General features: G+C 37.3%; 1 protein-coding gene across 4 annotated transcripts in view; it reads right to left on the minus strand.

The window, feature by feature from the left end:
* Positions 1 to 27,980, minus strand: part of TAB2 (TGF-beta activated kinase 1 (MAP3K7) binding protein 2) — a 78,522-nt gene that overhangs the window by 18,677 nt on the left and 31,865 nt on the right. For 3 of the 4 annotated variants that reach the window (XM_046669369.1, XM_046669367.1, XM_046669368.1), the window contains 2 exons: positions 16,182 to 16,372; positions 7,584 to 9,084 (listed from right to left, as the gene is read on the minus strand). In XM_046669369.1, the coding sequence (XP_046525325.1) occupies positions 7,584 to 9,084; positions 16,182 to 16,283 (1,603 nt within the window). In that variant the 5' untranslated portion in view covers positions 16,284 to 16,372. Of the gene's footprint in view, positions 1 to 7,583; positions 9,085 to 16,181; positions 16,373 to 27,980 lie in introns of those variants that run through there. The other variant, XM_046669370.1, reaches the window with a different exon arrangement.

The raw sequence follows: 27,980 nt of genomic DNA on the forward strand, positions 1-27,980 counted from the left end.
TGTGACACAGCAGTTACACTCCTAGTAATCTCTTCTGCCAACATACCTGGGCATGGGCACAAATAGGTATATATAAGATTTTTACTACAGCAGTTTGTAAAAGGAAGACCTTGGGGTCTATCAAGAAAGGCCTGGTTAGAGATTACAGTACATAATACTATGCAGCCATTTTGTAAAAAAGCAGATCTACACTTCCTGACATGGAATACTCTCAAAGAGATAAAGATAAAAAAAATGATAAAGACAAAAAGCAAAATAATATGTTCTATTTATATTCAAAGGAGGTATAAATATATATATGCTTGGTATACAATTTCAATTTCTAGAAGAATACAAAATGAACTGTTTGTGATAGTTATTGGTTGTCTTTGATGAGGTGACCTTCTTATCATATACCCTTTTGCTCTGCTTGCATTTTTTTAAAAAAATCAAGTATACGTAGAAAAATATTTTAGTGCAATCCCTATTAGAATCCCAGCTGACTTCTTTGTAGAAATTGACAAGCTGATTCTAAAATTTATATGGAATAGCAAGAGACCCCAAACAGCTAAATAATCTTGAAAAAGAACAAAGCAGAACTTACATGCTCCAATTTCAAAACTTATTACAAAATAATAATAACCAAGACAGTGTAGTACTGGCATAAGGACAGACATAGAGATCAATGAAAAAGAACTGTTAGTCCAGAAATAAACCCACGTGTTCATGGTCAACAATTTCCTGCAAGAGTGCCAAGACCATTTAATGTGGAAAGAAGTCTTTTCAACAAACAGTGCAGGGACATCTGGACAGCCATATGCAAAAGAATGAAGTTGGATCCTTAACTCATACCATTATTCAGAAATTTAACTCAAAATGAATGAAAGACCAAAATACAAGCATGAAAACTATAAAACTGAAACACTGGGGGCAAATCCTCATGACCTTGGATTTTGCAACTGATACTTAGAAATGACACCAAAAACATGAGGAATGAAAGGAAAAGCAGATAAAATGGACTTGAGCAAAATTCAAAACTTTTGTGCTTCAAAGGACACTATCAAGAAAGTGAAAAGAGAACTCATGGACTGGGAGAAAATAATTGCAAATCATATTAGGGACTTACATCTAGAATATTCAAAGAACTCATACAACTCAATAATAAAAAGGCAAATAATCTAATTAAAAATAGGTGAAGAATATAAATAGGCATTTCTCCAAAGAAAATATACAAATGGCCACTAAGTACACGAAATGATTCCTGAGGTCACTGGCCATCAGAGAAATGCAAATCAAAAGAACAATGAGACACCACTTTATGGCCACTAGGATGGCAAGAATCACAGTCAGGCAACAGCAAGTGTTGCTGAGGATGTGGAGAAATCAAAACCCTCATACACTGTTGGTGGGAATGCAAAATGGTGCAGCCGCTTTGGAAAACGGTTTCACAGTTTCTCAATGGTTAGACGTAGAATTCCTACATGACCCAGCAATTCCACTCTTAGGTATATACTCAACAGAAATAAAAACAAATGTCCACAAAAAGTGTACATGAATGTTTATAGCAGCATTATACATAATAGCCAAAAGGTAGAAACAGCTTAAATGTCCATGAACTGATGAAGGAATAAACAAAACGTAGAGTATCTATACAATGGCATATTATTTGGCCATAAAAAAGAAGGAAGCACTAACATATGCTACAACATGGATGAACTCTTCAAACATCATGCTAAGTGAAAAACGTCAGTCACAAAAGACTACATATGGGGCAGGCCCCGTGGCCAAGTGGTTAAGTTTGCGGGCGTTGGCGGCCCAGGGTCTCGCAGGTTTGGATCCCGGGCACCACATGGCACAGCTCATCAGGCCATGTTGAGGCAATGTCCCACATAGCACCAGAGGCACTCACAACTAGAATATACAACTATGTACTGGGGGACTTTGGGGAGAAGAAGAAGAGAGAGAAAAGAAGAAGACTGGCAACAGTTTTTAGCTCAGGTGCCAATCTTTAAAACAAACAAAGATTACATATTATGTAATTCTATTTATATGAAGTGTCCAGAATATGTAAATCTACAGAGACAGAAAGCAGATTAGTGGCTGCTTAGGGCTGAGGGTGCGGGTAATGGGATAGGAGGGGACAGTAAAGGGTAGAGTAGTCTCTTTCTGAGGTGCTCAAAATGCTCTACTATTCGCTGTGGTGATGGCTGCACATATGCGACTAGACTAAAAATCACTGACTTGCATACTATAAATAAGTGAACCACATGGGATGTTAACTCTTTCTCAATAAAGCTAAAATTCTCAATAAAGTTAAAATGATGACTAAAAATTTTTAAAAGTAAATTAGATGAAATAGATTTGCACATCCTTAACACAATAATCTTAAATATGTTAAGTAAATATGTGTAAAGGATATCCCCACAGTATATTTATGTTATATATACTTAGAGTATGTATAGATTATATAACCCACATATATGGTATATTTATATATACTCCTATATGTACAGTGTGTTCCCATTAAAAAAAAAAAGTGTGTGAGTGTGTGTATGTAATTATACAGGGAAGGAGGATAAAGAACCACCAATGCAGATTACTTCTGATAGTTAAATGGTGGGAGGGTTGGGGGGAAGGGATACGTCAGGGGTTGAAAGGAGACACACTTTTATTCTATCTTCCCTTTTCTGGGTTAGAATTTCTTTTACCATATGCATATATTATTTTCAAAATACTTTTTAAAAAGATCAGTCTAATACAGGAAATAACTTGCGAGTATGCAGAGCCCTTCAAAAATGGAACATGCTGCCTTAGGAAGCAGCGTGTCTCTCAGAAAGTCTCCAAGTATTGAATGGACGTACACTTGACGGGGATCCTGCAGGACCAAGTGTTGGACAGGTATATACATATATATATATTTTACACAATGCAGCTTACCAGCTACATTGACACTATGGATGGATTTTTGCAGAGATAATAGAGAATGAGAAATCCTTTTTGGCAGGAATGTTAGTTTGGTAAGAGCCTCTGGCTATTGTAACAAAATACAGAAAGTAGGTCTGTTTTTCCTCTGCCGTGAAAATTGGTTTGAATGAGTGAAGCATTTGTCCTCCACACCTACAGAAGCTGCCAGTGTTACAAAAAGCATACTTCCATGAATGTGAGAGAACACCAGAAAGTCTCAGAATACAGTGAATTATGAAGTATTTATCAGTACTTTTCAGAAGTTAGGTAGAGTCAAGTGGTATGACTCAAGGGGAAAAATGCCGCGCTCTGGCCAGTAACCTTACCACCAGTAAGCAATTTCACTTCAGTATTTGTTCTTCTTTGCAGGTAAAGTAAGAGCCTTCATCTCTATAGGCTTTAAACTGAAATTTCTAACTTGAATCTGTCGTTTCTGTTTGGCACTCATCTTTGCCTCTCAGTCCTGCAGCACCTTGAGGACTCGAGTGTACTTTATGTCCTTTAGCGGGTGGTGGTGGTGGCAGACTTGGTGCCGAGACGAGCAGGGCTCTGGTGGAAGTGTCATTAATTTACCTCTTTCTCTTCTGCTCATTATACAGCAGAGGGAATATCAAACAATGTGTTTTTTATAAACATAAATTCTCACTTTCGAAATTTTTACTACAGTATTTTTAGATTTCAAATGTTAGACAAAACATAAAAACTCCACAAATTTTGATTACCAAATTGATTTATGTATGTTCCCTTCTCAATGTGAGAAAAGTACTTTCCTATGATTCTAGTACCTGGCTCAACTTATTTTTCTACTCTGAAAGTGTGTTCCAGGAGCTTTAGAAAGATCAACTTCACTGCAGGAGGCAGAGACATTTCTTTTCTCTTTATTACCCACACCATACAAATTAGAGCTCAGAAAAGACCCTTGCTTAAAGATTGGCACTGTTGGGCTCACCTCACTTTGTACTGTAACGAGCGCTGTGGAAACTGTAAAGCCTCACACCCGTGTAAGTTAACATCAAAAAAGATACATTTTTCAGAAAGGAACAATTCTTTGATTTGACTAGAACCAAGTTAAAGAAATACTAGAACGAGATTCTGTCACTGGCTGATATGTAAGTGTGGGTCCACAGCGGTAAGCAGAAGGAAACGAGAGGAAAGGCTGCAGAAGAGCACCCAGCCCGCCACAGGGCGCACACAGATAATGCAAGGGGACACAGCCACACGGATGCTCAGAATTCCACAGGTATGCACGTGTGTTTACCGAAAGCGAGCATATGGCTGTTACAGCTATCTGAAGGCCGTCAGTGAAGAGTAGCAATTTGAGTGGCAGATTCTGAGGAATCCCGCTTTTATGGTAGGCTTTGAATTCTCAAAGCAGAGCCTCACTCATCAGCAATTTTTTTTCTTTTATCTTCAGGTGCCTTTAGAAGGTGCTCCCTACAGCTACCCAGGTATTACTTCATTGTTTCAAGTTATTTCTAATTATATCTATATACGGTGATTTCTTTCCCTATAGCTCCCTGTTTGTTTCATTTATTTTGAGTGATCTTTTAGCTCTACATTTCTCAAACTGAGGCACACGCGGCCCCCACAGCAGTGTACCAGGGGTTATATGAAACTGCAGGATAAACTTGAAGCATCTTTCCAGAGGGTTTATCTTGAAAATCTGGAAAGACATTAGAGGGTTGTGGTTAAGAGTATGGGCTCTGTTGTCAACTTCCTAGGTTAGAATCTTGACTCTGTGACTTGTCCTTTGGCAAGGAATTAACCTATCTGGTTCCTAAGCATTTTAATCTGAAAATTAGACTACTACTAGTGGCCTATTTTAAAGTCAGTTGTGAGAAATAAACAGGCATTCAGGACAGGGCCTAGCACATAGAGAGCGCTCAGGAGGTATTGCTTATTATATATCTTAATATTAGATTATTCATCTTTTCCCCCTCTGAGCAAATATAAGCAAGGATGGAGCAGTAAGCAATGCTGAGGGTGGATTCAGATAGGGACACCAGGGATAGTCTCATTGAAAAGGTGACTTGATATAGACCAGAAGAAACTGAGGGAGGTAACTGGATTCTGGGAGAAGAGACTTTCAGACAGAGGGAACAGCAGGTACAAAGGCCCTAGGGTGTGCCTTCTATACTGAAAGGAACAGCAAGAAGGCCAGGAGGGCTGGAACAGAGTGAGAGAGGTGGCGAGTACAAGGAAAAGAGATGGAGGAGGGGCAGCGGATGACATAAGGCTTTGTAGCTTTTACTCTGAAGGAAACAGACAGCCATCACGTGTAGAGGAGTGGTCTGATCTGACTCAGGTTTTTAACCACATCTCTCTGGCTGCTGAGCTGAAAGACCATAAAGAAGCAAGGGTGAAAGCAGGCAGGCTACAGCAACAGTCCATTTGAGAGATGATGGTGGCTCAGACCAAAGTGGTGACACAATGGGGGTGATGAGAAAAGACAGGATTCTCGATATACTTTGAAGGTTAGAGTGGCCAGGATTTACTATCGAATTAGATGTGAAATGTGAGAGAAAGGAGCCCAAAGCTTCTGGCTTAATCACCAAAAAAATAAGCTGCCATTAACGGATATGGGAAGATTGATCACAGGAAGAGTAAGTCGGAGGGAACATCAGAAGCTGTTTCAGACACAGTAAACTGGAGGTGCCCAGTAAATATACAAATGGAGATGTTAAATAGGTAAATAGGTAGATGTTAAATAGGTAGTAATGGCCTGGAATTCAGGGGTTAAGCCCAGGTTAGAGTTACAAATCTGGGAGTCATTAGCATATAATGATATTTATAGCCAAAGAGGCCAAGGATTGAGCTCTGAGGCTTTGATCTCACTTCTCTGAACAAAGGAGTGGAAGAACAAAGAGATGAAAGATGAGGGACATGAGGGAGAACCAGCAAATAAAAGGAGAAGTGGAAATCCTAGGAGTCAAATGAACAAAATGTTTCACAGAGAAGAAGGTGCTCCACTGTGGCAAATGCTGATCAAGGGAGATGAGAGCTGAGAGACGACTGCTGGGGTTGGTAACAAAATGCTGCTACTGATGATCTTGACAAGAGCAAATTTGGTTGACTGTAGTGGGAAAAATCCTGACTGGAGCAGATTCTAGAGAATGGGAGAGAAACTGGAGATAATAAGTTCAAAGTAACACTTTATTTTCACACTCCAGTTAAATGTGAATACTTTTGTCTACTTCAAGAGAAAATTCCCCATATCAAATTATCTTCATAAAAAAATTTACTCTCCATTTAAGAACAACTATCCAAACACAGGAAATCTGTTACTCTGATGAAAGGAGAGTAAGAAAAGAAAGAGGACTTTAGGGGAAGAACAGGAATTAAATACCAGTGGAATAAATAATGGTATATTAAAATTCACACACTGCTGAAACTGAACAAAAATGGTTCCAGTTTAGTCATAGATATATGGAAAATAAAAAGAAGTTCCAGAACAATTTCTAGTGGAATAGACTTTTAAACACACACATACACGCACACCTGGGCTTCATCACTCAGAGATTCTAAATGAGTAAGTTTGGGCCAAGCCCTGGGCATTTTCATTTTTTGAAAGCTCCATAGGGGATTACAAAATTTCAGCACTACAGCCCACCTTGGGTTGAGAATCGCTAGAATATAACTGTTTAAAACACAAAATAAGCCAAAACAACCAGGCTCCTCTAAGAAGTTCAGCAGTAAAATCACTACTTCAGAAATTTTTAAAAGGACACGTAGTACTAGTAGCAGCAGGGGCTGCGTGCTGCCTGCAGCCGACGATACAGGATTTTCCAACCTACAGTACTTGGAACAATTCACTGGGGACACAGAGATGACTAAGACATCATTACCCTAAAGGACTCACAGCTGGTCCACAAACTTGCATCGATATTCAGGAAAACAAACACTTATCCTCTACTTTCTTATCTGAATGAATTTAAGTTTCCTATGGAAGATTAAGTAACTTAAGGGGTCAGACAAAATATATGACGGAAATTATCTCTACCAATATCAACTAGTCGATTTCAGAAAAGGATAATCAAGTGAGAGAGATTTAAAACTAACATTCTTATTCACAACTCCAAACAGAAAGGTTGCATTAACTGATGTTTAAGGGAGGCTGAAAGAGACAAGTATCAGAAATAGGATTCAAATTTCTCTTTGAGTTGGATTATTCTAGCACTCACACCAATTTAGACTTTGATACGAAATAAGACTAACAACGTCGATTAGAAAAATGAGAAGAGAATTCTTTTGGTCAAAGAAGGCAGATTTACTATATTAGTTGGTTCACTCATCTCTTATTAAAATGTTTTTTTATGAATTTTTATTTGCAGAAATTTTAAAGGGAAAGTCAACAACACCAGTGCTAAGACAATAACTGAAAAGAAAGTGTTATAAACATTAAGAAAACAAACACACAAACCAGCACTGACTATTCTGAAGATCTGACAACTCTATTATCAAACGTCAAGTTATACAATAATAAAACTGAAATTTACATCAATTCTCTAAAAGGTTCTTAAGATAGTAGTATTTGAGGCAACGTTTAAAGGATGAAATAATAATGCTGATACCCAGTGAAATCAAACGCACAGCACTAAGGCCAGCACGGCAAACGACCCCAGCTTCAGCATCGTTATTACCTTGTGTGTAGGCAGCATCATCAGATCCCATACTCAACTTCCGTGCTTCACTTATTCTATCCACATGCGCTAAGGCAGGGTCCGTGAGGTGCTGAATATTCTCTGTTTCTACATAATGATCAGGATGATTTAGAAGATTTGCAAGTTCAAAGGTAGGGGACACTACCCCTGGTGAAACTGCAGGGGGTTTATTGGGAGAAACTGTAATTTTGAAAGTATACTTTGTATTGGGTTGAGTGACCACCACTCGAGGAGAGGTTGCAGAGTTATTACCTACTGCTCGACTTTTGGGAGGGTGGTGATGAATAAAGGCAGGACCCATGCTCACTTGCCCGGACATATTCCTGGAGGCAGCAGATGCTCCAGAGTTTGTGGATATGAAGAGGGTGGGCTGATTCCGCATGACCTGCTCATCTCCTGCGGTGGCATTAGCGGAAATATAGACCTTAGGTTGACTACGGGACATCACCTCATCAGTATTTGGGGGACTGGCAGCTATGTAAACAGTGGGCTGATTTCTATTTAAGGTCTGGCTGTTGACTGAAGAGGAACTGCTGGAGGTTCGAGGTCCAGAAGAACGCAATTTTGAAGAATTGTTTCTTTGTGGGGGTTCAAGTTTGATTTCAATCTGGTTTTTTCGAGGTCCTGTTGAAATATTCTGAATGTTATATTGGCTATGAGCAGAAGATTGTGAGCTACCAGATGAATGAATTGTTGGTGGTTGTGGAGTAGTAGGTGAACTGATGGGCATGTAGACATGAGAGGTCTGGTGGCCTTGCTGATTTGGCTGCTGGGCTGAGGTATGTGACAGAGGATTAGATGCAGGATAAGTAGTCCAGGGACCAGGCTGTGAAGGTTGATAGACTTGTTGAGGGTTCATGGGATTAAACTGAGATACCCAGCCAGAATGCTGCTGTGTCTGCCGAGCTGTACCACTAGGAGGCGTAATGTAAGGCCTAATATAGATAGAATTTCCCTGTGGACTGTTAAGTACAGGTGGAGGTACACCATGTATGTGCAAAGATGTAGGAGTATTACGACCAGTCTGGATATTTGGGGCTAACGTTACCATAATGGGATTAAATCTGGGAGTTTGTTGAGAAAGGTTAGATGTTCCTTTGCTGCCTAAGTGAAATCCAAGATGTGGTGTCGAATTTGAAGCACCAGACGTACTGGACATTCCAAAAACATTAAAACCTTGAGGAACTTGAGCTGGTGCTGTCTGTGGCTCCTGCTGAAATAGCTCATTATTGGACTGACCACCTTGAAGTTGTCCATCACTAATGCTGTGCGTTAGAGTCCTACTTCCATTCATTCTATTTCCTTCTCTTCCATGGTGGTAAACATTCTGTGACTGCAAGTCCAAGTTGAGAGAAGTCATGTGATTGCGTAGACCAGAAATTCCAGAATCATCTGAAAAATTCAAGTCTCCTTCACCATAAAGATACCTTGTACTCTCCTGGGAGAGAACTGCACAGCAGGCATCCAGGTTATTATTATTCTATAAAACAAAACAAAAACAGCTTGACGTTAACAACCAGAAGCTAATGTTTATACTCTCATCACTACTAAGATATTATGTGATTAACAAGTGATTAGTTAATACAATTACAACAGATATATTTGAACCTTCTCATTTGAGAAGAACTACTTTTTATGCAAATGGATGAATTAGAAATCCTCACTACTAATGCAATGTAAAAGTTCTCTGCCTAGCAATAGCTAAGCAAACCAAGTCATTTTGCTGTTTTAGGAACTATTTTATAGTAAAATAGATTCATGCAAATACAGTAAAATTACAACCTAATTAACTATGCAATTTGAATGTTGAACAAAATATAACTATTCAACTTATGCATACAATACTGTGTAATTAAATATTTTGCACATTCAAGCACTATATAAATTCTTTCAAACTAATCATCTTTTAAAAAATTATATTCGTAGCATTTAAACAAAAGTTAAAGGTTTATATTAGAAATTTTGTGGAAGAAACTGTTACAAAAGCAGATTGGGATTAAATAATTGAAGATTTTGAAAAATGAGTCACACTGGAGTTTGGACTTTAATATAGGCAATGGGGAGAGGCCCTGAACGTAAATGAACAGTGAAGTGAAGACCAAAGGGTGTTTTGGGAAGAGAAGTCTATTGATACTTAAGATGAATAGAAAAAGAAAAATTTTTTGACAAGAAGACCAGTTAGAAGATATGAAATAATAATGTCTGATAGTAGAAACAAATTATGAAAAACTACAAATAGTCAACACAATTTGGCCACAAGAGGGAAAGAGAATTCAAAGAGAGCTGGAGGCTTACGAATATGACAGAAAGCGGACGTTTTTAGACATAAAAAAGATGAATAACCAGGTTAAAATGTCTGCAGGTGGGTTTGATATAAGATAAAATCTTAGTAGAGAAAACTGAACTAAAAACGCATCGTGAAGTCTTGTTAAGAAATGACAGTCCACAGTTTGAACAGGTAATGCAAAAGAGAAGGTTAGTGAGCAAGGTTCGATGCTTTTCCTCCCCAAACCAATAGTTCAAATTTCTAATGCTATAAAAACCCTTTTACCCTACTCATATTCTGAATTGATATATATTAATTTTTCAAATAAAATTTAAAAATTCACCACAATCTTTATCAACTGATTAATCCTTATTATAGTCAGACGTTATTTTTTGCCAAATCTAATTGGTGCTTTTAGCTTCAAGCTAATTTTATTGCTATTCCTAGTAAATTCTTCTCCCCTCTGAGCCAAAACTCACAAAGACATCATCATCTTCTCATCTCCTTTCTGCCAATCCTCCCAAATTAAAATGTATGTTCCCCACCAAATCCAAGTCCACATTTCCTTTTGAAAAGCTGATACTTATATTTACAAAGTCTTCCTCTCTAATTCTCGAGTGCTCATAAATCCCTTCAATCCTTTATAATCTCTGATTATTTAATATGTTCTAGTCCCGGCTATGCCATAACTCACATGCCCCTAGGTTATTCACCCTCTGCAGACATCATTTTCTTATCAGCAAAACATAAAAGAACTTACAGGGATTTTATAAGGCTGTGATAGAATAAAAGGAAATGTACTCTTTATTAAACTTTTATTTCAGAAAATTTTTTAAATATGCAAAAATAGAAAGTAAATATGATAATCTCCCCTATATTTATCATCCATCTTTAACAATACCAATATATGGCAAATCTTTTTTCATCCCATGTGTATGCCCCAGCTACTCCCCCCATCAAGCTAGATCAAGTCTCAGATATTTTGTTTTCATCTGTAAATACTTCAACACGTATCTTTAAAAAAAATAGGGACTTTAAAAAAACATAACCATAGTGCCATTATCATACCTTAATCAATACTTAATATCACCCAATATCCAAACAGTGTTAAAGTCCCCTGATTGTTTCTTAAAACTCTTTTTAATTTAAATCGGGAAATAAGCAAGGTCCACATATCTCATTTGGTTGATATGCCTCTTAGGTTTCTTTTAATAATTAACCCTCCTCTCTTTTAAAAATTTTCTAGCCATTTGTTTGTTGAAGTACTTTGTCCAGTAGAATTTCCCATATGGACTGGGTGACTGCACCCCGTGGTGTCAATATCCCCTGTAACTCATTGTGAACTAGCAGTTATATATAGAAGTGTGAGCAGGTGCACATATGAATTGTTGTCAAGACTCTTCAATAGGGTCTATTTCTTATTGCATCACACAAGGAGGCACAACAATGTCTGCCTGTCTTTTTGTGATCTTAAAGCTGAGTGGTGGATTCTGACATTGTTAGCTTGATCCACCTAATGATTTTTAGTAATTACTGATGATCATTGTTTTGAAATTTTATTTCATTAGGGGTTGCAAAATGGTGATACTGGTGATATCCCAATGATAAGATTCTTTCTTCATGTATTAGATGCACTTGTTCCTCAAAGAACTTGCTCTCTTCAACTATTTGGTTAGTCTTTGCACAGAAGAGGCAGGATAAATAAATTCTTTCTTTTTACTGGTTTTTAGAATAATGAATTGGTACCTTAGCAACTTCTAAAGGTAACTAAGACATTTTTAGTATCACTATAAATTCCTGTATCTTTAACATTTTGTTGTGTGTCAACCGATTGTGGTCATCATATCCTATCCTTCGGCTAGTGGAAATGACTTCAAGGTGGCTCCTGTGTACACACGACATGAACCCAGTAGTCTTTCACAGCTTCCTTGCTTCCTGATATGACAAGGTGTCCAAGACCATCTTGGAGACTTCCTATCCCAGACCTGGAATCACCTATTTCTCAAGGAAGCCCTGGGTACTTTTAGGGGGAAACTGTAGAGGACTTCCTTAAAGTGTATCAAAAAGGGGAGGATGAGTTTTTAAAAAGTTGACAATCACTGCTTTTTTGTATATACACAAATCTGCACTCTCTCCAAAGCTATGAAAGCGTCTGAATCATTATTTCCAGTTTTTCTTTCATTTTTCCCCAAGCTTCTTGCACAGACACAGAGACTATAGATAACATCAAAGTATACACTATGATCATCTTTCTCAAACTCTGATTCATTTGCTCCTTCAAGCAGTATTTACGGAGCATCCATTAGACAAGTATAAAGGAATACAATTGCTGCTTTAAAGACTCTCACAGTGCAGTAGAGTACATCTACGTGTTCACAAATATAATGCAGAATGGTAGGTGTTTTAAGAGAAATATGGATAAGGACTATGGGTGGAGGTCATCTGAGAAGGCTTCAACAAAGGATACGGTACGTAAACACTAAGTCTTACAAATACTGAATAAACAATATTTAATGCATTACTTTGGAAAGAGCAATTTTAAACTTACAGATTCAATCATCATATTAAGAAAATTAAAAAATAATGAAAAATTCAGCTAAAAAAGAAAAAACTCAAAGCGTCAGCTATGCAACATTTTCACATTATTCTAAGATTTAATTACCAAATATAAGTAAATGTTAAAGATATGAATTACAACTGCTGACGATATAGCTATCTTTTTTTTTTTTTTTTTTTAAGGATTTTAGTTTTCCTTTTTCTCCAAAAGCCCCCTGGTACATAGTTGTGTATTTCAGTTGTGGGTCCTTCCAGTTGTGGCACATGGGACGCCGCCTCAGCATGGCCTGATGAGCGGTGTCATGTCTGCGCCCAGAATTCGAACTGGTGAAACCCTGGGCCGCCAAAGCAGAGTGCGTGAACTCAACCACTCGGCCACAGAGCCGGCCCCTCAATATAGCTATCTTAGAGAACCTCCAGCACAAGGAAATGATGTGAGTAGTTCCAAATGAAGGGATCTGAGCAGTAAAGTCAAGAAGAGAACAGAGTATAGATACTTCTGTTCTCCTCCTAAGAAGGAAGATGGTTAAGAATACGTATACAAAGTAGCAGCGTGGCAAGATCCTTTAACTACTAATTTCTTATATTTTGTATTCTATGTTTTTTTTCATCTAGAAAAGTTCTGAACCAGTGTACTATAGGGAGGATCTCTCTAGAGAAAAGACAGAAGCCTACCCAATTGAAAAAGGGAGACCAGCTCCCAAAAGAAAGGCTATCACCAAATCAGAGATGTCTATACTTACATTTGGAGGTAGCTTAATTTGCCTTTACAGTTTAAAAATATTTCTCCCAATTCGGGAAGACTTACACCCTTCTTTTATCCCCAGAGGAGCCCTCCTCATTCCTTTCTTGTCAAATTTCTTGTTATATCAGCTAAAAAGCACATTACTTGGATGTCCAGACTGATTATCAACTCAGTTTAAAACGGTGTGGTCTGCCTCATGGATAATTTACAAGCAAAACATTTTAGTCATCACTAGGTGCTGGGAAGCACACCGCAGGATTTGTTCTTGTGAAATCAGATTAACATTGTGAAGACAATATTACTGGGTGCCCAAAAGAAATTCAAAATCATCTATTTTCTATTTCTTGGTAAAGTTGAAAACATGTTTTTTTTTTTTTTAAATAGACAATGCATTTACACAGATCAAAACAATATAAAAAGATATTTGTTTTGAGAAGTCTCACTCCCATCTCCATCCCCATCTTGCCTGTTCCCTCTTGCCCACTATGAATAACCATAACCATCTTTTATTAATTTTGTTTTTAATCCTTCCAGTACTTCTTTATGGAAACAGGAGCAAATACACATACATGTGTATCTTTATTCCCCCTGCCCTCAACTATATATACTGTTCTGTGTTTTGTTTTCTTAACTTAATACATGCTGAAGATCATACTGTAAGGGTATGCAGAGTTCTTTATTTTATGAAAATATTTTAAATAATTCTATAAAGGGCTTTATATTTTATTCCCAGTTAAGATATTTCAAAATCTCTACAGCTGGGCTATCAAGAAAGTGTTCTGGACAGTTCTTTCAATACCAGGTCTTAACAAAATTTTACTGAAGAGCCTACAATATTTTTTTCTATTTTTCAATGACTCACTAAAGACTCTCAGTATACGTCTTATTTTATCAGAAAATTCTATTTGAAAAGTTAGGAGAGGTACCTGAGTTCTAAGGGGAGACACCTTCCTCCCAGTATCTCTGCTCCTCCCCATAATTTCTTTAGCTTCTGACTCCACCCTCACTTTTTCTTTGCTCTTTCATTTTTTTCTTTCACAGTCTATGTCGACAAGTGTGGACTATTAATTCATTCACCAAATATTTATTATGGTTCTTCTACTATTATTACTGTTATTAGTACTGGCTACTAACATTTGTTGAGCACTCAGAATCAGGTATCCTACTAGTGGCTTTACCTGCATTATCATATTTAATTGCCTGTGACTTTTTTTATTCCCACTGTACAGCTGAGAAAAATAAGGGTCAGATAGGTTAATTAAATTACTGCTAGTAACTGTCAAAACTTGAACTCAATCTGTTTATCATCAAAACATATGCTATTTATTATTATTTTTAAATTTTATTTTTATTTATTTCCCTCCAGCTTTACTGAGGTATGAATGACAAATAAAAACTGTATATATTTAGGTTGCACAGTGTGATTTTTTAAAGGTGTATGATGAGATGATTTAATATATGTATACAATGTTAAATGATTACCATAATCAAGTTAATTAACACATATACTACTTCACATAGTCAACATTTTTTTGGGTGGTAAGAACAATTAGGATCTACTCTTTTAGCAAATTTCAAGTATATAATACAGTATTATTAACTCAAAACATATGCTCTTAAACACTATACTATAGAAGGAGCCAGGCAAGTTCAGAGAATTCCAATCAGCTAAGGATGACTACAGAATAGTGTGTTAGGAGGAAGACCTGGGAAGCAGTTAAGGCTGTATAAGGCAGGACTGCAGATCACTGTATGCTCTAGACAAGACATATGGACTTTATTCTGAAGGGTATGGGCAACAATCATGAGGTTTTCTTTTCTTTCTTCTTCTTTTTTTTTTTCCTGAAGAAGGTTAGCTCTGAGCTAATGTCTGTGCCAATCTTCCTCTATTTTATAAGTGGGTCACCACCACAGCATGGCTGACGAATGGTGTAGGTCCATGCCCAGGATCCAAACCTGCACACCCAGACTGCTGAAGCAGGACACGCTGAACTTAACCACTAGGCCACAGGGCTGGTCTATATCATGAGTTTTTTAAGCAGGTAAATATACAATAAAATCTGCATTTAGAAAGACACTTTCGCAGAAATGAGGAGGATGGATTGGGGAGACCAAAACTGGGTTAGACTAAAGGGAGGTAGACCAGTTAAATGTACAGATAAATGGTGAGAAAGGTGTGAACAAAATGTAATCACTCGATATCAAGTACAGATATTGAGCCTTTTAAAATTTCATACAATTTCAAACTTAAAAAATCATTTGTCAAGAGTAAACATGCCTGAGCCCAAATTATTTTTTTACATCTTTATTTTAACAAGCTTAAAATAGTTTTTGATAGAAAGATTTCCAGTTTAATCAAATGAGAACGCACAACTGTCACGAGACATTTAGAATTATAGATTTCTAAAACTGAACTTTTGAAGAAGAATGGAAAAATTTATTAGATGTTTACAGATATTAATTGGAAAATTTAGATTAAATCAAAAAATATAAAAACAGGCTTTTTTCTTTAGCATTGAGACGCTAGGGACTGCCTAATCAAATTCCTTCGCTTAACAGATAAGAACACTAAAGAATAAGAAGGCATACTACTTGCCAAGTATGCTTGGGGTGCCCATTTAAAATTAGAACTCAGGTTTTCTAACTCCTTATTTAACCATTTTTTCACTTTCATAAAGATCTGGAATTTGAAAAAGTTCTCCTGGCAAAACAGGAGGGGGAAAAGTGAAGCAAGCTCATGGTAAGTAAGTATGGACCATGTATCAGTGCTTTATATTGGGATCACACTTAATCCTCACATCTACTCTATAAAGCAGGCATTAGCCACACTATAGACGGGGCACAGAGAGCCTAAGTAACTTACTAAAGGCCACATGACTATCGGACATCAAAGCTCATCTCTTTTCATCACAGTACACTAACGTCAACAAGAAGATAAGAGTTTTCTTCCACTGTTTAAAAAAAAACACCAGGTTTGTATGAATAAATTCAGAAATTGTTGAACACTGACCTGTAACATGCACCTGGATACAACAACTTCAGGTACTTCAGGGAATTTTTGTCGCAGGTCATGTAAAACCTGAAAATCAATTTGGTGGCTTCCTTGGGCCATTCGTATATTGCCTGATCAGGACTATTTGTACAGTAGGCAATTCTAGGCCTTAGTGGAAATAGGACTCATCTCTTCTGTCCAAGCATTTTCTGTGAAAGAAAGAAAAAAAATTTTAATGAGAACTTATTATAGAATGAATATTGCTGTGGATTTAAAAATTTCAATACAAAAGGGTATGGTGCTTTAGTATCTAACATTTAATATAAACTATAAAAATATTATTTAGTTCTATAATGTTTTCCATATACTTATACTGTCTTTTCAGTTTACAACTCCTGATGGCAAACTTCTAGACTGTGTAATTACTACGTATCTGCATGCTTTATAACGGCTGTGCCAAAGAGCATTCAAGTAAGACATTATTGTCAAGCTTGTCTTCCCTCATTCTTTTAAAAGGGGACAATGAGTAACTAACTACACACATTTTTTCGTAGTGACTAGAGGACGGCCTGAGGTAAGTAGTCTTATCTACTCTTACTAAAGCTCTTCAAGTTTGGATTCTGAAAAAGTTTGCTTCTACAAATGACTTTGCATGCCTTGCCTAAAAACGACCTATAACCCAACACATCTGGCATTTTGTCTTAATTATCAGATATACTTAATCCTTAAGTACGTAATCAACTCCTTCTCAGGGGCTTAGGAGCATTTATTCCCTCTGCCTCTATTAAATCAGTATTGAAAAAATACTAACGCTTGGGCCCCAACCCCAGAGGTTCTGATTTAATTGGCTGGGGAGCATCCAGGGCACACGGATTTTTAAAAGTTCCCCAAGTGATTCTAATGTATGGCCAAAGTGGAGATCTACTTTATTTTTATTCCTAATATTCCTAACAAAAACCATGTTTAATTTTGAAAGCCTCTTTGGGATATAAATAGTATGTGTGTATATTAAACCTACATAACATATTGAAATATCTAAAATCATGCCATTTGCTTAATAATTAAAACACATTTCATTTCAGGATAAATTTAACAACAAGACAATCTGTTTAAAACAAGTTTCTTAGCTGTCATATTTCTCTTTTAACCTCGCTAACATAAGCTTAAAAAAATACAAGTGTGTAAACTCCATGAATACAGGAATTAGGCCTCTTCTGTCAATCATCCTGTACCCAGTACTGTGTACACAGCTTTCAGCAGAACAGTGGATATTAAACTATTCTTGTGTAAACTGAGTTTTGATAGAACTTCTGAGTCTTTAACAGAATAAAAGCTCATTTAGATATCATACATAGTAAAGTCTTTCTGGTTTTTATTATCCTTTGATTAAATGATAATTCTTTTGTTTATGTGACTTAAGCTTAGTTACAACTCATAGGTAAAAGCACTGCCAAACCAACTTATTTGCATTACAGATTTCCCAAATCTACCTCTATGTAAAATACACACACACACACGCATAGACACACACAATTTTAGCTCTCAAAGTAGTATTTCTACAAGTGGGTTGCAGAATAAAAGAGGAAAAGTACTGGAATTTAGTAAATGATATTTAAAAATAATCTAAGGGGAGATAAATATGCTACAATGGTGCTCATCTTGAGAAAGCCTCCCTTGACTTCACTCTGGCTCTCAGCTCATTTCTCTGTCCCTTCCCTCTTTTGGGATAAAACTCCTTGAAATGGTTGTTTACATCTATGTGTTTTCATTTCCTGCCTCCTAATCTCTTGTAAATCTGCTCCAATCAGGCTTTCATAGTTTCTCTCCGCTGAAACTGCACTTAGAGCCATCACAGACCTTCAGGTTGTCAAACCCAATGGCCAGTCCTCAGTCCTCATCTTACCAGACCTCTCTGCAGATCCCCCCGCCACTGTGGCTTTCCCCCTCCCCACTGGCAGCTCCTTCTCAGGTTTCTTTGTCAGATCCTCTTCCTTTTCTGAACATCTAAATCTTGGTGGGCTATGGAGTTCAGATCTAGGGTTCCCTTTCAACTGTACCTACATTCCTCTTCAAGGTAATCTCATCCAAACACACTGCTTTACATAGAGGCTTTGCAAATTTATATCTCCAGCTCTAAAGGAGCTCTCTCCTTTGAGTTCCAGACTCACATAGCCATGGCCTGCCTGACATCTCTTTTTGGATATCTAAAACCCACTTCAAACTTAATATGTCCCAAATTGAACTTGTAACTTCCTCCCATCTAAACCAACCCTTTCCCAGTCTTTTTCATCTCAGTAAATAGTACCAACACGCGTCCAACTGGTCCTTCTCTCACATCCCACATGTAATCCATCATCAAGTCTTGTTGGCTTTATCTGAAAAAATACATTCTCAACCTGACCACTTTTCCCTACCTCCGTTGCTGCTCTTGTCTAAGCTGCCATCATCATTCACCTAGACGACTACTGCAAAGACCTCCCAGCTGGTCTCCTCCCTCCCCAGTGCCCATTCTATCGAGTGCAGTGCTCTTTGTGAACAGTCAGTCAGAGCAGTTCTTCCTCCTGCTCAAGCTCCTACAACATAAGGCCCCAGGGAAACTACCACCCCCCCAGACTTCATCTCCCACTATTCTTGTTTCTTGAGTTCCCTCGGCCCTGGCTATTTCTCACAGAAGCCAATCTCATTCCTCTAGTAAGGCTTTTGGACTTGCTGCTCTCCTGTCTGGAATACTTTTCCCTCAGATACTTGCATGGCTTCTGCTCTTATTTCTGTTTTTTTTTTTAAAGATTTTATCTTTTCCTTTTTCTCCCCAAAGCCCCCCGGTACATAGTTGTATATTCTTTGTTGTGGGTCCTTCTAGTTGTGGCATGTGGGACGCTGCCTCAGCGTGGTTTGATGAGCAGTGCCATGTCCACGCCCAGGATTCAAACCAACGAAACACTGGGCCGCCTGCAGCGGAGCGCGCGAACTTAACCACTCGGCCACGGGTCCGCCCCGCTTCTGCTCTTATTTCATTAAGATTTCTGATCAAATGTCACTTCCTCAGAGACATCTTTCCCAACCAATCTCTCTATCTAAAATAATACCACACTGTCTCCCCATCACATCTCATACCCTGCTTTTTCTTTATAGCATTTATCACTACCTGACATGTATTTATCTATCTACCCTGAAAATGTCAGCTCCACAAGATCAAGAACTTTGAAGTTCACTGCTGTTTCCCCAGGATCCAGATCAAAGATGCAACATTTGTTGGACGAAATGAAGGTTTTAATATATGGTTTCTTCATATTACTTTGCTTCCAAAACACATTTCAAATGATCTAAATTTGGAAATTTATACACAATTTAAGGAAGGGGCAAATATATAGTCAGTCTAATTCAGGACCACCTTTATTATTTAGAAGGATGAATCATGAAAATAAATTTCAACTTGCTCCATTATTAAAACATATATACAGAAATCTCTAACGTTCTCTGAAAAACTCTTATCACACTTGCCTGCTTTCTACTAAAGACCATCAAGTACACAAATAAGAAAATTGTTCAAACGTACAACTGTATTTCAGGGGCCTCACTTCCTGTAATGGCTGAGCAGCTCTTACCGGACCAACTCTCTCATGAACAACAACTACAAATACTAGAGCAGTATAAAAACCAACTACTTGAAGGCAGGAGGCAGAGGGGCGCTGGACTGGGCGGGGGTGGCGTGGTGGTGCTGGGGCTGGGAGGAGAAGAAGGGAGTCAGTACTTCGAAGAATGGAATAGTGTGGGGTGACTTTCCTTTTTTTTTTTTTAAAGTGCTTTTAGCCAGAGAACAGGCCCTAGTTGGTTTGGGTAGCTAAAACCCAGACAGAAAACCTGCAGTCTTACTTGCTTAATGAACCAAATGACTTTGGCATAACCACAACAGCTGAAAACTTGGTTGAGTAAATCACAGAAAGGAGAAAAGCACTAAATTCTATGTATAAATTCTGCACAGATCTCTGATCCCTAAATTATACCTATGTGATAGATTCCACACAGCCAGGCTAAGGCTAAAATAACTGAACTAAAATTTCAGAGTTTATAGTTTGAGTCCAGCTAAGTTAACTGCCTAACAAAACAAAGAAAGAAGCAAGCAAACCAACCAACCAAACATCAATACTCACTGGAGGAACACAAGAGAATCTAGAGTCTCTACAATGTATCATTCACAATGTCCAGGATACAATCCAAAATTATTTCACATAACAAACAGGAAAAACTGACCCATGTTCAAGAGAAAAGGCAACCAAAGGAGATCAAGCCCAAATGGCCCAGATGCTAGAATTTGCACATAATGATTTTACAGCAACTATTTTAACTATGTAGGCTCAAGGATGTAAGGGCAAATATGCTTGAGTCTCTCAGCTAAAAAAAAAAAAAAAAAAGAGAAAGAAACCATTAAAAAAGGGAAACAAATGCAAATTTAAGAAGTGAAAAATAAAACTTCTAAAATAAAAAATTCACTGGATGGATTTAACCTCAGAATGGGAATGACAGAAGAGAGTGTCAGTGAACTTGAAGAAAAAGCAATAAAAATTATTCCAACCTGAAGGATGGAGGAAAAAAATAATGGTAGTGGTGGTGAGGGAGGGAACCAAACCTCAGACACCTGTGGGAAAGTATCAAAAACCCTAACACACCTGTAATTGGAGATCCTTTAGAAGGAAAGGGAGAAAGAATGGGGTAGAAAAAAGTATTTCAAGAAACAGTGGCTAAAAATTTCCCCAAGTTAGTAAACGATATAAATTTACAGATGAAGATGTTGATTGGCTCCCTAGCCCCCTGGTAGTTACTCTTGTTTCGGGGCCATCCCACACCTAAGGCAGGAAAATGGTGGCTGCAAAGAAGACAAAGAAGTTGCTGGAGCTGATCAACTCTAGGCTTCCATTCCTTATGAAAAGTGCAAAGTATGTGCTGGGGGTACAAGCAGACTCTGAAAATGATCAGACAAAGTAAAGCAAAATTGGGTCATCCTCACAAAGTGCCTAGCCTTGAGGAAATCTGGCTATGTTGGCCAAAACTGGTGTCCATCACTACAGTGGCAATAATATTGAATTTGGCACAGTGTGTGGAAAACACTACAGAGTATACACACCGGCTATCATTGATCCAGGTGATCCCCACATCATTAAAAGCATGCCAGGACAGACTGGCGAAAAGTAAATCACGCAAAGTTTTTCTTTAATAAAAGTGGCCAAAGCTTGTCTTAAAAAAACAAAATAAAACAAAAACAAACAAAAAGAAGATCTTGATTAAGAAGATCAACAAATCGTGAACAGGAAAAGCCAAAGAAAACCATGCATAGGCAGAACAGTCAGACTGCTGAAACCAAAGAAAAAGACAATCTTGAAAGCAGCCAAAGAAAATGACACACGGGGAACAACAATTTGAATGAAGGCTGACTTCTCATCAGAAACAATGGAGGCCAGAAGATAGTAAAATGAGATGATATAAGTGCTGAAACAGAAAACACACAATCAACCCACATTCTACATCCAGCAAAAGTAAACTTTAAGAACAAAGTAAGATGATAATTTTTAAATGTAGCCTTTGTGGTGAGTAAACAAGTTTTACAACTAAACACATTACTGAAACAAACAGGCATTTACTTAATTTCAGAAGGAAAATCAAGAACTACCCTATAACTTAATCTGGAAAATTATTTCTAATAATAAACAGAAACATACTTTCTATGGTAGATGCAAAATGACTGCTCTTCTGAGAAAAGAATAAAGAAATCATACTTTACAAAAATGTTTCTAGCATTAGGTACAAAGTTTTGGCTCCTACACTGCCGCCAGCTCAAATGATCTAGGAGGACTCCACTACAGAATCTAACAGTAAATACATTGGAAAGGTTTATAAAATGTGCCATATTTTCCTTTTTTTTTTTTGAGGAAGATTAGCTCAGAGGTAACATCTACCACCAATCCTTCTCTTTTTGCTGAGGAAGACTGGCCCTGAGCTAACATCCATACCCAACTTCCTCTACTTTATATGTGGGACGCCTGCCACAGCATGGCTTGATAAGCAGTGTGTAGGTCCATACCAGGGATCCGAACCGGCGAACCCCAGGCCAACCCCTATTCTTTCCTTTCTTAAAGAGTATGTAAACAATTTATTTCTGACCTCTCAATAATTATTATGACAGTGCAGAGTACTAAATATCACTTAATGGCTCACTCAGACCTTGAGCTATGATAGCAAGTCTTCAAATTTACCATCATTTATCATGGTGAATTTCCAGGACTCTTTGAGAGTATAACCCAGCTAACTATACCCACAAGAAGAGACCATGGTCTCCAGATTAAAAAACAACAACAAAGAAAAGCAATGGGACTTATAGGTCCAATCAAACTTGGGAATTTAGGAGGCAACTGAATAAGAGTATTTAAAATTGGACTATCATCATCTATTTATCCAAGACTCATGAATTTAAGGAGTGCCATACGCAGCAGATACTGTGTTGGAGATATAAGTATTGGAGTCAATGTCCTTGCTCTCCAGGTCACAGAAATTCCTGGATTAAAGGCACATCAATGTGAGTTCGTAATTTAGGTAACTATTTTATCTTCTGCCTGCCTCCTCCTGCTACCAGATGTGCTGTCTGCCATCTCAGTCTTTCTTGTTACTATCATGGCCATTTTTTCTCATCTCTTTTGCACCGTTCAAAAACATAGATTGGAAGGGAGCATAGTACATGAGGAAAAACTGTCAAGAGCAGAGAGCAAGAAAAAGAGCCCATATCATGAATTGCTTTATAGGCCATTAAAATTTGGAGGTTTTATCTTCAGAGTAACGGAAAGCTATTCAAGGATGTAAGCTCAGAGGCAGGGAAGGTGAGATGGTCAGGAAAACACATTATATATGAAGAATGGCTATAGTATGGAGAAAAGGGCAAAAGAATATAGGAGAAGACCAGTTAGAAAACTACCGCTATAGTCCAGCCAGGAAGAAGTAATGGCTTATATTGCAGAGACAGCAATGGAGACTGAGTAGAAGGGAAAACAAGGGATATTTAGGAAATAAAAATTAACAGAACTTGGTGATGGATTAGAAATTGGGGTGAAGTAGGAGGTGTCAAGGTTGATTTCTGATTTGCTCAACTGGATGGCAGTCACATATATGAACTAGGGAACAACGGAAAAGGTCCAAGAAAACAAAGGGGCAGATGACAGGTTTGGTTTTGAACATGTAACATCTAGGGTACCTTTAAAACCTTAAAATAGAGATATCATGCAAGGAGTTGGGATACATGGGGCTGGAGCTGAGACAAGTGGTCTGGGCTGCAGACAAAACATTTGAAAGGCATCTTTGGTACTGGCATTAATTAAAATCTGACTGGAGATGAGATAATCCTACCATACAATTTAAGAACACCTGAAGAAAAATATTCTTGGTTACATTATGTATAAAACATTACACAGTCACTATTAATTTTCTCCCTGAAGGCCAACATTCCTTTCAGCCCAAACAACTGAACAGCACCTACATACAAAAGTTGACTTTTAAATACCTTAATTTTCTGTTCAGGAAATATTTTAACATGGCACATTCTATATAATGAAACATTTAAATAAAATTTTAAAGAAGAAAACATGTACATAGTTTTAAAAGCCAAAGCATACTATAAAGTTTATCAGGGACACCAGCAATTTCCCTGCCTTGTGCCTCCCCACTCTCTTCCTATTCCATGGAGGTAACCACTGTCAACTCTTGAGCTGTTTCTCCACATTCCTGAACAAGATGATTATAGGGTTATTTCTTGATTTTTCAATTTTACACATTATCTACAGATTTCCAACTGTGGAAAATGAAGGTTTAGCTTTAAGACTCAGTTCCTATCCCATATATATAGACCATGCTTCTCCACTGCTATGCCCATCTGCCCAATTACTTATTTCACAATTTTTGCTTAAATCCATATTCAGTGTTTAAATTGCCTTTATAGCCTAGCCACTCAGTCTATTATGAAGGATGGACTGTATCTCCAAGGTCCTTTCCCATACTAGCATTTTGGGAAGAAAAGTGTGCACGTCCTTAATAAAAAAACTGTAGAATATTAATATGACACACACACACATATGTAATATTATATTAATGTGACATACAATAGTCAATAACATATGTGACCAAATCCTGGCTTTTTATCAAGTCAAATAAAACAGCAAAGCTCTTGCAATTCTAATCCCAGGGGACACAGGGAGAAAGGGAGGAGGGGCGAGGGGGACGTAGCATCATTCTCCCAGTGAAGTGACAGATTTAGATGAGACCGTTACTTTCTAACAAACACGATGCCTTGACAACACATTAAAAACAAACAAAACCCCAAAACAATGACTATAAAGATATGGAAAAGTCTGTCAATGTTAGCAGCTGACTGCTCCTGACCAGGAGGTACCATACAAAGTAAACGATGGAGCAAAGTTAAATTCCCAGAGATCCAACTTCTAAAACAAATGGAGTAACTGGCAATGTACCTCGTATAAACCACTTAGATTATATAATTTAAACTTGACAGTTGAAGTACTGGCCTTTACTATTAAAGGGGTATCAAAAAAAGAAATCAATGAATAAATTAAATGTCACTCTGAGACAGGCTTAAAAACTTTTCTAAAGAGTAGAATTTCCTAAGAGCAGAATTTCTAGAAAAAGTGTTCTACTTTATAGCCATTTGTTTCTAAAATTTTCTGGCAAAAGAACAGTTAACAGTTAAAAACAGAGATAACCTAACACTGCTTAATATTTTGATCTCAATTCTATACTAGTGAGCATTGTCTCATTTAATGAGACAATTAAATGAGATAATGTATATAAAGTGCACAGTATTTGACACAGTCGCGATTGGTTACATACAAATTCTAGGATTCTACAATTTGTGCTCATTTATTTATGAAATTTAATTTGCCACTTACTTGCAGTGTTTCTTGGGCAAATCATTTAAAATCTGTGCCTGGTTCCTCATTTATAAAGTGGTGATGACAGAGTAACTCTCTCATATGATTACGAGAATTAAATGAGTTATACACATAAGATAATAAAAAAGAGCACATACTAAGCACATAAGTAAATAAAATAGCTTATATGAGTGTTATCCATTAATACTATCATTCCTTCTTTGTAAAATGGCGATAACTCAAAGAATTTCAAGGATTAGTGGTAAGATAGTGAAAATTAATTGTATTGCACCTGCCTGGCCTGTAGCAAAAAATACAAACACTAACAGTAATAATTATTTGTTCTAAATATCATGAATTTCCACAAAGTACAAAGGAACAAAACCTAGCAAACAGGTCGGCATGCTACTCTGGCTGCAGAATACTGAAGGAGTTGACTGAACCTGTGAGGTCTTCCTTTCCCAAGTATATGGGACAAATAACTTGTCTAACTGGGGAACCTGGACAAAGCTACCTGAAAAACCAAATAATACTAGGTTGTACGTAAGTGCCAGATAAGTGGTAAACACTGTGCTATGGGTGTTTAAAGGGCTCTCTGGGCTGAGGGAGGGAGCAAGAGGGTTTGAATCACGGGCACTTAAATGAGAGGGCTAAAGTATGAAGCAAGGCAACCAAAATACTAGGCAGGTTCTGGAGACAGTGAGTCAGTCACCTGTCCGGCTAAAAGAAGAAATGAGGGACAGGAGGAAAGAAGGGGATTATGAAGAAGGAGCTGGAGGTGGGGAGCAGTTAGAGGAGAAGATGAGAGAGGTCACTGAAGGCTGTGCGTATATGGCAGCCTTTATCATAGAAGGCCTAGAGATACACTAACACGAAAGTTCCAGCATTACTCGGTCAAGCTATAGACATACATCATTTTATCTTTGCCCCATTCTTACATGGTTGAGTTTTACTGAAACAAATTTAATTATTCTAACAAAGAAAAATATAGTTCATGTTGAATATCAAAGAGAAATAGGATAAAATATACAAAACTAAAATTCACTTCTCAACTGCATTAGGATCCTCCTTTAGCTTATGGACAAGAAGGTAAGGAGGTCTTCCCATTTTAACATATATACCATCCTAAAATTTAATTCTGGTTTCCACAGTAATCTCTAGAGATGATAATTTTCTTTGTAAACAATGGAATCTTGAGTTGGACAGGACCCCAGGAAATCATCCTGTAGAAGTATACAGTTTAAGAGATTAGAGAAAAGCCTTGTTGCCCAGCAGATTCCCTGCTAAACTGCCTCTCTCATCCACCTATCCGATTTTACTTCTTAAAACCAACCCTCGACAACAAACAAAATTCTCTACACACCTAATGTTCGTTCCAAAGTGGAGAGATGCCCTTGCTCACTGCTGCATGCTAAATACTTAGAAAGCATATGGCAAGCGGGAGATGCTCAGTACATCATCTGCTTCAATAAATCTCTAAAGATGCATCAGAATACATCTAGATTTTACAGACTGCTATAAAAAGAGGTATCTATTCCTCCAAAATAAACTGTTTCCCTTACCCTCAGCTATCCTATAATACTTGTTTCGAAGCTGCAAACTTGTTCCAATGCAATATTAGGGAACAATATGAGTGTTAAGTGAATTTTGTTATGATTTCATCTGTGAAACACTAGGAAACCTAGGTGAATACGCAGCTGAAACAAGCTGCAGATGAATACACAAAACATAAATATGAACACACCTCAAACATCTGCCAGCTACCTCCGCTCACCACATCTGTCTGCAATTGGTCACAGCCACCCACATCTTGCATTACAACTTTCTTTCTGATTTCAGAAAACTCTTTGACCACTTCATAACAACAAGCTGCCACATCTACGCCCACTTCCAAAAGCAAACTTCAGGTCTTTTTCAAAGCAAAGCATGGTATTTATTTCTATTAATATTGTATAAATATTTATATGTTTTTTAACGATTTAACGTGTAAAATCATACTACCATATTTTTTTAGGTTCCTATCTTTCATGTTCACTCATGAAGTTTTTGACTGTTGTACCCTGAATTCCATTTTCTCCATAAGCCCTTTGGATTTTTTTTTCTGCATGATTTGCATAGCATGGAACACATATGTCAAATTTTAACAGAACTGTCTGTACTGCAAAGCCCTTGTGACCTTAACAATCGTTAACACTAACTTCCCCAGGATTCCTAATGAGAAGGCAAAATGTTTCAGCTTACATATTTGGTTGTTAGTATGATGTTAATAATTTCTTATTACTAATCATAATTTGTCATCTCTTCTGTGGACTGGCTGACATGATCAGATTGTGCAGTGAGTTAAACAATATCTTCACACCATAGACAGAAGCACTGACGTACAGTAAGAATAAATGAATGATGCTATAATTTTTAAAATTAAAGCTAAAGCAAATTTTGAAACCTTTTCGTCTCAAGGAAAATTTGAGAATTAAACCTAAAAAAAATCCTATTATCTGCTATTTTAACACCTTTTACATTACTGATGTCTTACGTAAGTATTACATCAAAAGCCAGTTAGGTAACAGTCGACGCACTTCACATCCCATTAACTTTAAAAGAAACTACAAATGTCATTAATTGAATATAAAATATTTCAAAATTATTTTTAACAGCAAATTATTAGAATTATATTTCTTGTAGCATGATGTTACAACTCTACTAAGGCAAAGCAAACTTATTCCCAAAATCTCTGTCATCAAGTTACTTTCCTGAGTTAAAACTTAAGAATTATAGCTATGCAATCAAAAATCTAAAATTCAAATACTATCACCATTTAAGATTAAAAACAAGATAATTATAATCCATCTTTAGCATAAGCCTTAGCATAAAACAGCTGTAATACGAAATCATT

This window comes from Equus quagga, chromosome 8, assembly GCF_021613505.1.
Source record: "Equus quagga isolate Etosha38 chromosome 8, UCLA_HA_Equagga_1.0, whole genome shotgun sequence".
NCBI classification, from domain to species: Eukaryota; Metazoa; Chordata; class Mammalia; order Perissodactyla; family Equidae; genus Equus; species Equus quagga.